The sequence below is a fragment of the Vigna radiata genome, chromosome 9 (genome assembly GCF_000741045.1).
Source record: "Vigna radiata var. radiata cultivar VC1973A chromosome 9, Vradiata_ver6, whole genome shotgun sequence".
Classification (NCBI taxonomy): domain Eukaryota; kingdom Viridiplantae; phylum Streptophyta; class Magnoliopsida; order Fabales; family Fabaceae; genus Vigna; species Vigna radiata.
Genome location: NC_028359.1, coordinates 15,420,536 through 15,435,530, shown reverse-complemented (window position 1 = coordinate 15,435,530; position 14,995 = coordinate 15,420,536). Strand labels below are relative to the sequence as shown.

The 14,995-nt window shown below is 36.2% G+C and overlaps 1 protein-coding gene across 3 annotated transcripts; it reads right to left on the bottom strand.

Moving 5' to 3' along the window:
* Positions 1–3,075: 3,075 nt before the first annotated feature.
* Positions 3,076–10,940, bottom strand: LOC106774030 (protein SCAR2). Of its 3 annotated transcripts, none has more exons than XM_022786200.1 (10): positions 10,512–10,940; positions 9,366–9,529; positions 9,081–9,204; positions 8,871–9,000; positions 8,489–8,550; positions 4,146–8,400; positions 3,971–4,057; positions 3,774–3,878; positions 3,582–3,659; positions 3,076–3,369 (listed from the first exon to the last, which is right to left on the bottom strand). In XM_022786200.1, exons 1-9 carry the CDS (start codon positions 10,664–10,666, stop codon positions 3,609–3,611), a joined length of 5,133 nt encoding a protein of 1,710 aa, XP_022641921.1. In that variant the 5' UTR covers positions 10,667–10,940; the 3' UTR covers positions 3,076–3,369; positions 3,582–3,608. The 3 variants fall into 3 exon arrangements, with proteins under 3 accessions (XP_022641921.1, XP_014516322.1, XP_014516321.1); XM_014660836.2 differs by having other exon boundaries at positions 3,076–3,659; positions 4,146–4,996; positions 5,072–8,400; XM_014660835.2 differs by having other exon boundaries at positions 3,076–3,659.
* Between the last annotated feature and the right edge of the window lie 4,055 nt (positions 10,941–14,995).

Here is a 14,995-nt window from a genome sequence, read left to right as displayed (position 1 = left end):
CTCAACTATTAGGATAAAGTTCCCTTGGGGCAAGAGAAAGGATAGACAACAAGTCGTTCTCAAAGGGAGATAAAGGAAAGGAGATACCCCTAAAGTATTTGTATATATAAAAAAAATTGTCCTCTTTCTCACTAGGATGGAAGAACGCCCTATCGATAGAGGAACCAGGAAGTGCGACGAGCCCGTTAGGACAGAAACTAAAAGTAGCCATCAACTCGGCCACCCTCACCTTTATAAAGAGCTCAAAGATATAGAAGGCTACCTCATCCTGGATGCAAATATACCAAGGTCCATGATAGGAGGAAATCGACCACATCTTCTAGCTGTCGAGGCAGATGGTTCAGCCCACGCCATCGAAGCACAAGGCTTAACCCACGTCGTAGGTAGTACGACATTCTTAGTATGCGTTGTCTTTTTCTTGTTCTTCTTCTTCCTTTAGGGAGTCTGATATGATCATAGATGGGGCAACAGTGAAGAGTTTTCAAAGTGACAACAAGCATAAAAAAGAGTATAATAGGTTTTATGGGCTTGTATTTGCCTCTTTTGTCTTTTTCGTTATTTCCAGTTGAAGAAACGTTTATAAACTCTTATTTTTCTTATAGTACAAGCAATGTGGGACTTCACATAGCTTGGACTTAAAAGAAAAGAAGAGTAAATAGATTTTTGTTGCTTGTAGTGCAAGTAGTCTTAGCTAGTTTTTGTTTTTGAACTCTAGGAGTGTTAGGAAGCTTATGTGGGACTAAGAAGCACCTAGGGACGCTGTTGGTCAGACCTTGGAGCATTCAAGTCCCACATCTCTTGAAACTCTTCACCAAAGTCATTTCAAAAGCTATATAAGCAACCTAGGGGGTCTCCTTTGTACTCACCTTTTGAATGAATGAATTTTTAAGAGTGAATTGCAAATTTGCATTTCTTCTTTAGAGATAGTGATATGTCTCTTAGTCCATTTTGAGGATCTTATCTTGAGCAAATCTAGTGGCGATCCAAATCCCGACACTTATCTTTGAATCGTTTTCAACTGGCATGTCTACAACACATAAGTATCCCTTTCTCTTCTCTTACTCGTTTTTAATTCATTTCATTCCTTTTAATTGTCATTAGCATAGCTTCTCTCTAAGCATGCACTTCCGCATCATAGTCCCAAAAAAAACCCGAGGAAAATGCTAGAGGACGAGCAGCTAGAGGGGATCCAATAAAGAAACCCTCTCGTTAGAAGAAAGAAAAGGAAAAGCCCTTACTCATGGAAGTAATTTCCCTACCTAGCAAGGAGCAGTAACGGCCATAGCCGATGTTAGGAGAGAAAGAGGAAGACATACCTATGTCAGTAAGTAAAACTCGAAAGGGAGGCAAGATACTCAAGAAGAGGCTTAAAGAATGCTCAAATAAGATCATCGAAGTAAAGCAACATCGAAAAACAAAATCCGGTATAAAAATAAGATAGAATAAAACAACTTTGTCAAGTGACGTTTCATTCTCGCGTGCAATGTTTGGTTTTCCAAGTTCAACTACTGCGAGGCAACCACATCAGCCTCAAACACAACATTTGGTGTTTTGAGTTCAACTGCTCTAATGCAATCACACTAGCTTCGATCAGAGCCATTTAATGTGAAATGACATTTTTGCATTGCGAGGCAATCCCTGCGACGTTTTAGAAATCCCTCGTTAATGTCTCACAATCACCAATAAAGTCATCATCAACCCGAACAAATATGACATGCCCAAGCCGATAAACCAGCATAAAGCATGCCTAAGTCAACAGCATTAATCTTATCCAAGTCAACAGCACTAAGCCTACCAAGCCGGCAACACCTAACAAAGGCTGCCTAAGTGAACAACACCAAACCTGTAAAGCCAACAACACCAAACCTGTAAAGCCAACAACACCTGACAAAGCTTGCCTAAGTTGACAACACCAAGTCTATTAAGCTTGTAACACTTGACCAAGCCTCCCTAAACCCGCAACACCCGAAAGAATCTGCCCAAGCCAACATCACCTAATAAAGTTTGTCCAAACTAGTAGCCCTATGTAAAGTCTGCCTAAGGCAACAGCATTAAGCAAAGACTATCCTTAGACAACGACACTTGAGCAACCCAACCAAACAGGTAATCCGCCTGCAAACTCTACAAATCGACCACAACCTGACCAAAATATTGGTCATGATCAACCTTAATACGCCAAATTAAACTTCCGAGACTAGGAGACTTATGTACTTACATAACACAATGGATATATCAAAGAGCACAGCCCAATAAGATCTATTAAACCTCTTCATCTTGGAACAATCTAAAATACATCTATTGAAATAATATTCACATATCACAACTAATCTCAAAAGTTTGATATTATGATTAACATTTATGATAAGATATCATTTTGTTATTATTACCTAAGTTGTTATCTACTTTATGTAAGCGTTATTTCAATTATATTATCTAATATCATAATATAGATCCACAATTCATATTAATTTTATAAATACAATTATTATTCCTCTAATACTAACTAAATTCTCATACTCATTATTTTATTTTCATATATTCTAAAACTCTTACTAACTTTTGCATCAGAACAATTTTTTAGCATCAGAAAAATCTTTTGTAAGTAAATCTTTTCACAGTAATAGTACTCATCCAAATCTTCAAAGTCATGCTGATAACGCCACGCCACGTATTCCAAGAACCACGCTAATACCCCAATAAAAGCACCAAAAAAACTCAAAAATAAATTAGAAATGCAAAAAAAAAAAAAAAATCATGTTAGTTCCACCTGAGTGGATGAAATAGAATAACAAAATAGTGGATCAAAATATTATTACTCTTTCTAGTTTCGTATTTTGCTCGTTACCATTATTAAATCACTACAGATACTCCTTGTATATACAAATTTATATGTATATATAGACATAATTAATATAAAAATAATTAATGGTATCTAAAATTTTGAAAATAAAAAATGAAGTATCCAACGACGCTATGAAACTCGTCAAGAATGTAGAACTCAAGCAAACTGATGACATCTAGTATCACTTTAATTAACCCCTGCAAGAACAGCAATCATAAAGAGGGTCTGAAAAATGAACAAAGGTAATAGTGGACTGTACACTAAAATGATTTTACTCACGTATATATATATTACTATACTGGACACAGATGAACTACATGATAATGGACAATTATGACAAAACACTACATCACAGAATTACAAAATTGGATACTCGTGACTAAATATAAAAAAAAAAAAATTATGACAACACAAATATACATTTACTTATGTGAACGGGAGGCATGGGGAACTTGTACAGCGCTTGCACGCTGAACTTGAGTCGTCTTCAATGAAGTGAGTTCCGCCTCCGCGATATCGAAGCTAATCTGCATGCATGCTAGTACAATTTTTCATGCATATATATGTGAAGAAGGCAACTAAGAGCAGAAGCTATATCCTATATGGAGTTCAGAGTATCATATATGAACAAAGTAGGATAAAGAATCTTGCATTTCAGGGAGATTTCCTATTCATGACAGGGGAGCGTGACTTATATAGATCAGGCTCGAGAAAGAACCAGAGTGTCAAAAACATTCACCAGCTAAGAACACTTCTAATAGTAAGTTCAAGAATCGCTCCAATCCGCATCGTCATCTTCATCACTTCCAGCCAAAGCCTATTTAAATAACTAACATATCAGTGAATGCGAAGAAAAGGGAGTAAAACCAGAGACAGAAAAACACAGAAGCACACGCCTATTACAGTAAAATAAACAGATAAAAAGAGATACCTGGCGAATTGCATTTGCTTTCTCCAAGATGGCTGCAAGCTTCAAATTTGTTTTTGGACCTTGAATGCTAGGTCGCGTGGTCACAGCAGGCTTCAAGTTGAAGGACTGCGAGAACCAAAAAGGTTTTTTTTTTCTCAAATAAAAGAATGGTTTCAATGCAAAAGGGTACAATAATCACAAAGAAAGTAAGTTCTGACCTTTGTTCTTATCTGTTCTAGTAAAGAATCTCTTTCATCTACCTTCGGTGCAGTTTGAGGCATGACCCGCTCGGTAACCCTCCTAAGCTGCAGTAGTTCAAAGGCAAAGTTTTATGCAAAAGAATGAAGAGATCGAAAGGATATTCATAGTCATAAGAACTTGATACTATCTCACCTTGCTTTTGTCATGTGCAGCAACAGCATCTATTAGAGGAGTTCGCGGACGAAGAAGCTTACTCTTTGGTTTTCCATAAGTCCTTTCACTCTCCACATCTAAGGTATGATCAGATGTATCCAAGGACCTTGCCATTCCTCCCTCATAGGTCATGAAACTCTGATTAGGCTCCATACTTTCCATGTTTGGTGGAGACATGAATGAGATTGGCAAACGTTCTTGTTCCCCTTCCGAATTATGTATAGATTGCTGAAGGATTTGAACTTCTGAACTAGTACCTGACATTAATTGACTTGGAGGTAGAGTTGGTTTTTCTTGAGAAGAGATAGAATCATGTCCGGCCCCGGGAACAGCACATTCAACAGGTGGAATTGGAGGGTCTGGGTTAGAATTTCGTTCCACTTCTCTACCGGAAGAAACAATGTGACTGTCAGGATTGTCCATTGATACCCAACTAGTAACAGACTGCTGAAGTGTTTTATCATCTGAACTAGGCTTCACCACTAATTGAGTTAGAGGCTCAGGCAGTTTCTCTTCAGTTGAAACGGACTCATGCCCAGATGCAGCACATTCAGCAGGTGGAATTGTAGGACAAGGGTTTGAATTCAGTCCCATTTCTCCCTCGGAAGCAATTGGAAGAACATTTGGAGGCCTGTCCATACTCTGTTTAAGTGATTTATCATTTGATCTAGTCTCCAACATTAACTGGTGCGGAGGTTGAGTTGAACTTTCTTGTGTAGGGATGGAATCATGTCCTGAAACAGCATACGCAGCTTCTGGTACTGCCCCACATGAGTTTGAATTCTGCATCATTCTTTCCTCAGGTGCAACAATCAGATCATGAGACATGCCTGTAGATGCCATGGGTAAGGTTAAGAAGGGATTCTGAATTTGGTTTTTATCCAACAAGAGGTAATTATATTGACCTTTTGATTCATTAACTATGATAGGAAATTGAAAAGGTATGGCAACAGAATGCCCTGAAACACCAACAGGAAACCCAGAAGAATGTTCGAGCTGATCACTTTCCATAGCCATGACAGGCAAAAATGGACTCTGATAAAACGGGGTCTCTTTCTCAGAAGTTGGTAAACCAAATAGGGAATTTTCATCAGGCCTAATTGGCTGGACTGAAGTTTGACTTACTTCTAATTCTTCTCTCTGTGAAGGTAAGGAAGAATGCTGAACCTTTCCCATTCTCCATTGCATAGGCGGTAGAGGAGGCATAGGTGGCATCTCATCAGGACTATTTTCAGTTGACTGGGGAAAGTGGCTAGGAAGAAGAAGCATCAACGGATCCATGACAAGTTTTGCAGCATTCTGGCTAGATGACGCTGGTGAGGAATAAATTGGTGATGGCTCGTCTGCATGTATTTCTGACACACATCCAGAAGTAGCATGATTGCTTTGAGGCTCCAATTGATATATTTGCATCTTCTGATATTGAGATTTCTCAGAGGCAAAGTTTATTTCTTCTCCGAGTGGATATTCTGCATCCTGTTCACCAATTTGGGATTTTGAGAACAGATCTAAATCAGTTTCAGGTCCCAACTGTTTCCCCAAAGGTGATAAAAAACTATCTCTGTCATTTTGTAATGGATCATGCTGACCATTAAATATTGATTGCGACAGCTGGGAATCCAACCCCGAAAATTCAAGCAAAGTTTCTGCATTATCAACAAAAGCACTATGTTGGAACTTCTGAATAGTACATGATTCTGAATCTTGAAGATCACAAAGAACAGTTTTGTTCAGGTTCAATTTTTCTTCCATAGAAGTAATTACTGGTTGATCCACTATCTTCTGATGGTCCTCTAGTTCTGTAGATTCTCTGACAACTGGCTCGTCAACTTTCCTCTCCTGTGAATCTGCAAAAATAGTAAGAGATTCGTCTAACTCTGCAATATTATCAGGTGATGTTACATCTGGCAGTGGTGCTAATCGAGTCTCACTCATCTCTGCATTTGTGTCCATGGCATTTTGCATAAATTCTACTTCATTGGATTTCATGTCCATTTTATAAGAATGAGTATTCGATAGAGGTTCTTCTGAATCTGAAAAACCCCTTGAAGGAGAAGTCTGAAATGAATCTGGACAAGTATCAACGCGCACACCATCTTCAGCACTATTAACACAAGGAACAGAAAATACAGATTGATCTTCTGACTGAACATTTCCGGTCACCAGATCATTTGCCATTACATGATCAACAGGAGATGGATGTTTAAAACGACTATCACCTTCAAGTGGATCGACACTGCAGGTAGATCCATTTATTTCATCATCATGCACCATCTTTGGTACCTCATCAACTTCCAATGGCAGATCAGGATTTGAAACTTCAATTTCTGCTGAGTGTGGTTCCTCCTGTGTTTTGTTTTGAATTGAGTCAGAGGAAAGCACCCTGGTAAAGCAACTCATTGGAGGAATCTTCACAACAGGGGTCTCTGAACTAAGCTTCGTTGCTGAAGTGCAACCTTGATCCTTTGAATCGTGACAATCAGGAGCCAGCACAGCACCTGAATTCACTTTTAATTCTTCTGTGGATGGGCAAACAGGATCCTCTCCTGGTGAATCAATATCTCCATTAGCCAAAATTTCAGAAATGTTTTCATTTGTAGGTCTTGCTGGGAACATTTTGATTTCAGAATGAGAATTGCATTCGTCTCCATGAGCAATAAACTCCAAATCACTAGAAACTTGTAACAGATTATTAGAGTGAATACATGGATCATCATCATCATCCAAGTTGTCGAATGATGTTTTATCAGAAGAATCAACAGGACAAGCATTGTCTTTTGTGAGGGAGAGAGAAACAGGCTTGGAAGTAATAGATTCAACAAGACCTGTTCTGTCTGCATCATCATCACTTCTTTTGCCTGCATCGACATTGTCATCTCCTATTCTGCCTGGATCGTCATTGTCATCTGTTCTGCCTGCATCATCATCTTGTGTTCTGTCTGCATCATCACCATCTAACCTTAAATTAAGTTCAACAGGATCAGATGAGATTACGCCTGATTCAGTTGCTGTGGGTAGGACCACCTGAGAGATGGATCCAATATCAGAACACAACCCCTGTCCTGAAGTCGTCATATCTGAACAGGCTTGCCCAAAATCAGAAATCTCTTCTTCATGAACAGGAGTATCATCATGCATGACAGACCCCCCACAATCTGTGTGTTGAAACTCAACATTTTGGGGAGGCTTGTTGGATGGTGCATCTTCAACCACCGGTCCATAGTACTTAGTATTTGTGAATAACAAAGGTCCTGGTGTATTTTCAACCACGGTGCTTAATGATTCAGACTGGGATGAATAGGATCCATTTTTCATGAAAGAATCGTTTTCATCTGATGTAGAGGAGTTTCCAACAGATGGATAATCTGAGAGGTGAGCTTGTGGTTCTATATGATGCCCATTTATATCTCTTCTGAGTGAACTATGATTGTCCAATGAAGAGAAGGTTCCAGTTGATTGAGAATCTGACGACTTAGCTTGCACTTGAATAATTTCTTCATTTCTATCTTGTTTAAAAGAATTACTGTCATCAGACATTGAAGAGTCCCCAAATGATTGAGAATCTGAAAAATGTGCTTGTAGTTGTTGTTCTTCTTTATCCTTGGTATTTGTTGCCTTTCCAACATTCAAGAAGCTATTCTTAGGTTTATACTCGTTATCTGTATCCAATTCTGATTCCATGGTAGTTAAAGCATCCATGTAATTGTCAACTTCACTAGTCACATCATCCGAATGGTACCCATCTAAGTTACCTTCTATTATCTTTCGTTCATCAACAGCCAATTGTGCTACATCAAGAAACTTACGATCATTAGAAGACATATTATCTGTCACACCAGATGAGACTTGTTCTTTCACCTTCACAGGATCTCCATCAGTCCCACCATCCATTTCTGAAGATGGTTTTAGTTCTAGTTCCTGCTCATCAAGGGATGAATGGGTGTTTTTATTTCCCTTTGACCTTTTCACAGGACTAATGCTACTGATTTCAAGAATTTTAATCCCAGTCTCACTAGTATCATCTGATGTCAATTTGACAGGCAACGGAAAGATTGAAGTTTCACAAACCATCTTTTGATCAGGTGAAGGAGATTCCAGAAATTTCTCCATGTAACTCTTACCATCTCCTGCTTCAACAGTTGGTCCATTCATGTGTCTTTTTTTCAACTTCACTAGTCTTGCAGGATTACTATAACCATTTTCAATACGCTCCTCAAGAAGCAGCTGATGTAATCTGCAATAGTGGAAATTAAATTGAGCCACCAATCATTAAAAACCATAATGAGAAAAATGATTCACCTCAGTAAAATATTGGAGCTTACTTTGAATGCGATGGTACAACATTAGGAGCTTCACCATCCCTCAGCCTTGCTCCTTTCTTCAGCTGGAAGTGAATAAAATAAATTATTATTACAAAATTGCAAGTATTCAATTTTACATTGCATAAAATTATTAGCTATGGTAATTACACAGAAATGCAACACAGGTATAAACAACACAAAGGCAGAGCAAATATGTGTCCACCTGCTTGTATAATTTGCAGTCTCATATACATGTATGAATCAACGGTAATGCATGGACCTCAAATAGTTTATAAAGTTGCAGCAAGACAATAATACACAACATGAAACTAATCAATATCACACATTTAAAACAACTTTACAGTAAAAAAACTGTATATATTGTAGAATTGAAATTTCGTACCTTGACTTTACGAATTCTCTTCTCTCTCTGAACTTCTATTGTATCATTTACAAGTGAATTCGATTCTATTTTAAAGAATGATGGATCAGTATAACGCTTAAGGCATGCCCCAGCCCCAGCTACATCGAACCTTTAAAGAAACCAAAAGAAAAAGATTCAAAAATCTATAACATTACTTTCTAATAATATATCTGATGAATCAGCTCATACTTATCCAGAAGAAACAGTCTTGGAGGACCCCGACATTCTTCATATGAATCCATTATAAATCGAGGTAAGTCTCCTCGAGTCACAAGATTTAGTTCAGACTGTAGATTAGGATGCCAATCAATCCCTATAATGCAATATGCAAGTATGTTTAAATTAGCAAAGGGGAAATTGCAGCAAAAAGTTACAGCTTAACAAAAATTCCTGCATTATACATGATTAACAGCATTTAAATCACGATCATGAGAAGTTACACTGTGAATAGGACTCTGTAAAGAGAAATCTAACCTCCATTGGTATAGAATGAAGAGTGATGAGTTTGAGAAAAGAAAGCCTTCTCCAGTGAAGGAACTTCAGCCTCAAGCTGTTTAACACGAGCCATGAGACCGTGGCCTCTTGCAGCGGTAACCATTACTTCTTCATGTAAATCATGGAAGATCTCAGCAGCAAACCTATCCAAAATGAAATGATTTAATAGTGAGAGTTTAATGGCACCTAGGGACAGTAAAAATTGCCCGTGCTAAAAAGGCAGGAAACAACTTCAAAATTGAGATATTGTATTTCAATTGGAACTCCACCAATTAGAACTAACCGCAGGGAAATCAGAAAGTCACTATGACATCTATTACTATTTGAACCAGATTCACATGATTAAGCCACCAAGGCCTGCCATTTGTGGCATATAAAAAAGTTAAGCCTTAATACACAACCCAATATTCACTTAAGGAAAAATCATACATGTTCGGTAACTGTACTCAGCTATAGATGGTCTATTAAATTGCTCTCCTCGTCCGATTTTAAAATATCACCAACTACCCAAAAACATCAAAGAACAAACATACTTCAACAGTCAAATCTCTCTTAAACCCAATAGCTACACTTCTCAATTTAATCTCATACAGCCAAAACCTATGATCAGGAACTTCATCAATCCAACTTTGTAGCCTACAATAAGTCAAACAAATTCAAACCAAGTCAAGTTCTATGCCTAGTTAAGGTCACCACAACACCTTCACAATTCAACAATATAAACCAATGCCCGCACTACAACCGCTCAATTTTCTTTTAATTTCACCCCCCTCGGCCCCTGAAAACTCTACGCATACAAAGCTCAAAAGGAGGAAGACCTAAATTTTGAAATAAACTTACAAACTAAACTAATTAATCAATTGATAACCAATAAGCCATAGCTCAACCACCAAATTAAGCATGTATACTATCTTCCAATTCCAAACTAGCTCCTCGATCCAGCCAGCTCACGAAATCCAAAAATCACACAACCTTCCCAAATTAAGCTCACTCCAGCACAAACCCAAACATTCCCACTAGTTTTAATCTTTTGCTCTCCTTTTCCAAACTCGCCACTCGTTCAGAATCAAGAAACTAAAGAACTCAAAAAAAAATGCGGAAGGAACGGACTAAGAAGAAACTGACTCGGCCAGGTCGCCAAGCTGGCGCAAGAGTCCAACGAGTCCAGCCATGGCGACGGCTTCGAGAAGCGCTTCTGGATCATCCTTGTCGGCCGCACGATACAGCTCGGGATCCGCTAAACTGTACTCGTTCCGCACGCGGTACTTCGAGAGCGGCATTTTTATTTATCTTCGTCGGCAGTTTAGAAACCCTAGTTTTGGCGAACTTCTTGCCTCGGCGCTCCGATCTTCTCTCACCTTTTTCTTCCGACGACTCTGCGTATGTGGTGGTGTTCCACCATCGAAGGAGAGAGAAAGAGAGAGAAAAAAAAAAAAAAGTGTGAGAATTCCTTTTATTTTCTTTTATTTTAAATAATTGTTTTGGGGAAATGAAATGAATGAAGATACGGTGGTGGTGGGTACGTGAGTGATAGACGTGAAGAGAGTGACTGAGCAGGAAGAGCAGTGGACTCACTATTTATTGATTAACCTAACCCAATTCAGACCGTAATAATTTTTCATTTTGTTTTTTAATTAAGATGGCGAAAGTAATAATTCATTTTAGCTTTTAATTTAATTAAGCTTCTATGATCTCTTAACCGCCATTCTTAAATTTTTTTCTTTTTTACCTTTTAATGAATAAATTTTAAATTTACAACCGACAAACTACTTATAAATATTGAATACATTAGCATATGTCACACATAAATTTTTAAACAAGAATACCGTTGCCAATATTCTTTATTTTTCATCAAGAGGAAATGGAAGCCAAATTGTACAATATTCTAAAAGATAAATATATTTTTTATTTTTAAATTACTATAACAAATTGTATTTTATTTAAATTAAATCATAACATGCAAAATATGTTTTATTGCATAAAATTTATATTATAGTTTATTGTAAAATTCTGTTTGTTATGTTATTTGTTGGAAAAATATTTTATATAGTGTAAGAACTAAATATTTTATACTTAATTTATAAATGAGACATAACTTTTTATAATAATGTAAAGAAAAAATATTTAACCAATATTCTAAAAATAAAAGAACTCCTTTAAAGGTAAAACAAGTGAGAATTTCTTTAAAAAATTTTGAAAATTCAAACAATTTCAATTTACTCTCTTGAAAATTTAATAATGAAATTAGTGCAATATAAATATTTAATGATTAAAATTTCATAAAATATCTTTATTACAGGTCATATAAGGGATTAAAATTAGATCTTATGAAACGAATCCGTTAGAGTATTTAACATTGGATAAAGAAAATTACACTCAAAACTTACATTTTAAAAAATATTTCTTAAAATTTGACCGAGTATAATTTAAAATATTAAAATTAAGATCTTACATGATTACTCTACAATGCTATCACCCATATTATGAAATTATTACATTAGGATTGATATTTTGTGTAACATGTTAAAAGTAAATAAATATTTAAAATAAGGGTTAAATATGTTTTCACTCCCTATACTTTGAGGCAATTTTGATTTTAGTCCCTCTTTCAAACTAAGGTACAACTTAGTTCTTCAACTTTAGAAAATTCTGGTTTTAGTCCTTTTTATTAATTTTTTTTAATTTTCAAGCACGTTTCATTATAGCATTTGGATTGTTTACATTGTTTGACACATTTTTGCTTCAATGTTAGCTGAGAAACGCGTTTGAAACAACAAATAAAGTTAAAAAAAATTGGTAAAAATGACTAAAACCAGAGTTTTTTAAAGTTGAAGGACTAAATTGTACCTTAGTTTGAAAGAGGGACTAAAACCAAAATTGCCCCAAAGTATAGGGACTAAAAACATATTTAACCCTTAAAATAATGAGATTGGGTATTTTATTTTAAAATAATCTTATAATATAAATAGAATGTTATAAAGTTTGTCTCAGTATCTAAAACATTCATCATCTCTCTAAACTCTTTCCTTCTCATTTTCTCTCACTTCTCTCTCCTCTTTCCCACTCCTTGATCCATTGTTTGACGGTCAGGAGGTACCTAGGCGATTACAACGTCGAGATCTATCTATCCGCCCGATCAATTTCTTGATTTGAGTTGGTAAGTTTCGTTCTTCTTTCTAGGTTTTTCCTTAAATATGTGATTATGCAGGTTTTTTGTCTTTGCATGAGAATTGTGTCTCTCTTTCTTGGCCCTTAGTTCAATTTAGGTTCTAAAGTTAGTTTCCTATCACCAATCGGTGATTTGTAGGTTTCTCTAGAGTTTCCTTGTGGTGCAAGCATCGGTCAGGGTTTTCTAGAGTTGTGAAGCGTTTCTCTAAGGTAAGGGAAGTTAGGTTATTGTTGTAATTATGATTTAGTGAATATGTGGGATGATGCATGTACATTTCGTGTGGATTGAACTAATATGTTGAAATTTAGAGTATATGTATTATGTGTTATTAAATGTTTTGAGTATGAATTGACAAATTGTGGTAATGGACTGAATTGATTGATGTTTGGACTATGATTGAATGTGTTTTAAGTTAGAATATGTGATAAGAAGGTTTGGTAATAAGTAGGAGTAATGTATCTTTGACTTTGGGCTAGTTATAAGGAAGTGGGGTAATGACAATGAGAATTTTAGGTTTGATGCTCAATTAGTCAGTTGGGACAATTTGGGTAAGTCAAATATGACTTGGTTGAGTCCTTAAATTGCTTAAAATGTGTCAAAAATGGTAGAACATGAATTAGGTCCATAGGTTGATGATTTGTGAGTTTTGAAGAGTTAATTGCTTAGGAAACACTTTAGAATGATGGTAGTAGGGTTTAGAAACACTCGTTCAAGTCTAATTAAGTATATAACATACTTTAGGTGGATTAGAAATTGGGTAAAGTCTTTGAAATTAGTAAATTTGGGGTAGGGTGCATAATTATGCAAATTTTGGTGTTGTAGATTATGCAAACTCACTGAGCGAGTGGAGTCGCTTAGCGAGTGGAGTCGCACAGCGAGAAGATGCGTTGAGCGAGTGGTTGAGGTTTAGGAGCATTGTCAATTTAATTCGATTAGCGAATGGGTGAGCTCAACGAGTGAGCTAAGGGTCTGGACCACTATCTGGACTTTTCCATAGCGAATTGGGGTGCTAAGCGAGAGGTTGGGGTCTGGTACCACTGGTATTTTAATTTGCTTAACAAGTTGGGTCGCTGAGCGAGTGGTTTGGACGTTGGGGGCACTGTTAGTGGATTCGCACAGTCAGCTAGGTCATTGTGCGAGTATAGTCTGTGGTCGCTCGGCAAGAGTGTGCACTGAACGACTGGTCCAGATCATCATATATTCTTTTCTTCTTTGTTCTTTATTGGTTTGAGTTATGTAATGGATTCAGTTGTGGATGATGTATGACTATGTATGAGTACTATATGAGTATCAAAGTAATGAGCAGTGAGTCAATTGTGAAAGTATGTATAATTATATGGATTAAAATGATTTCACAGGTGGTTATATGGGTTCCATGGGTGGACTCTTTCGATATGGTTTAAGTGTTGTTAGAATGAATATAGGGAGCTCAGTATTGGGGGTTATCCTAACACTCTAATGATCTTTCATTCTCAAATAGAGATGATTGATACATGTGGTGAGAGTAGTAGGAGGTCCTAGTGTAGGCACTACTTGAAGGCCTATTGCGCGGTAACAGATTAACCTTATGTGTGTGGTAGGGTGAAACCCATGGCAATGGCTTTGCAAAGTAGTAGAAGTCACCACAAGTGCACAACCCATCATAGCTCGGTATTCATTCTATGTGTGGACAGTCCAGTCTAAGTCATAATATATTTAGGATGTTTGAAGTTAATTATATCATATGCATGAATTAAGTTTTGATTGTATGTTATACTAATGTATGAATCTTTTATATCTAGCTTACCCTTCTATTTGTGTTTGTCTTTGTATGTGGCTATGTTTCTTGTTTGGCTATTATCACCCTGTGGGTATGAGTAGAGGGAGATGAGCTTACTATGGAGCAGGCGCTTGATGGAGTTTATCCAGTGGCTTAGTTAGTTTAGACTAGTTTGTAGATAGTTTTGTTTTATTCCGTTTGTATATAAAGTTTAAATTTATAGTTGTTTTAGATAACTGTAAGTTAGACTATATATTTTGCTTAATTGATCTATCATATCATACACGTGATTATAGTATTTTACTATATTTTTGGGATGTTACATTTTGTGAGATATGAAATTTTTAAAATTTTGAACTAATATAGATTCTTATATTTAAAATTATATGAATTTAATATTTTTAACTATTTATTTTATTTAAATTTTTAAATAAGTTTTTTAATTAATATTAAAATAAAAATATGTTAAATAATATAGAAAATATAAATATTATTACGAAATATATTTAATGTGAGAACCTGAAAAATAAAGTCAAAGGAGTAGACATTGCTTATTACACTAATTGCACCAAACTTTTAATATTAAAACACACAGACCGTATAAATAGAATTTTTAGAACATCCTGGTTCATTAGTTTAATCAACTTATCTCTCTAGAACTCAGTTTTTCAATTTTATTTG

Bases quoted from the DNA above. Each gene is read 5' to 3' on its own strand.
- LOC106774030 (XM_014660835.2), bottom strand. From the start codon at position 10,666: ATGCCGCTCTCGAAGTACCGCGTGCGGAACGAGTACAGTTTAGCGGAT. The intron at 8,401-8,488 runs GTAAGCTCCAAT...CCACTATTGCAG, and splicing joins GTTGTACCATCGCATTCAAA to ATTACATCAGCTGCTTCTTG. The intron at 4,058-4,145 runs GTGAGATAGTAT...GAACTACTGCAG, and splicing joins CTGCACATGACAAAAGCAAG to CTTAGGAGGGTTACCGAGCG.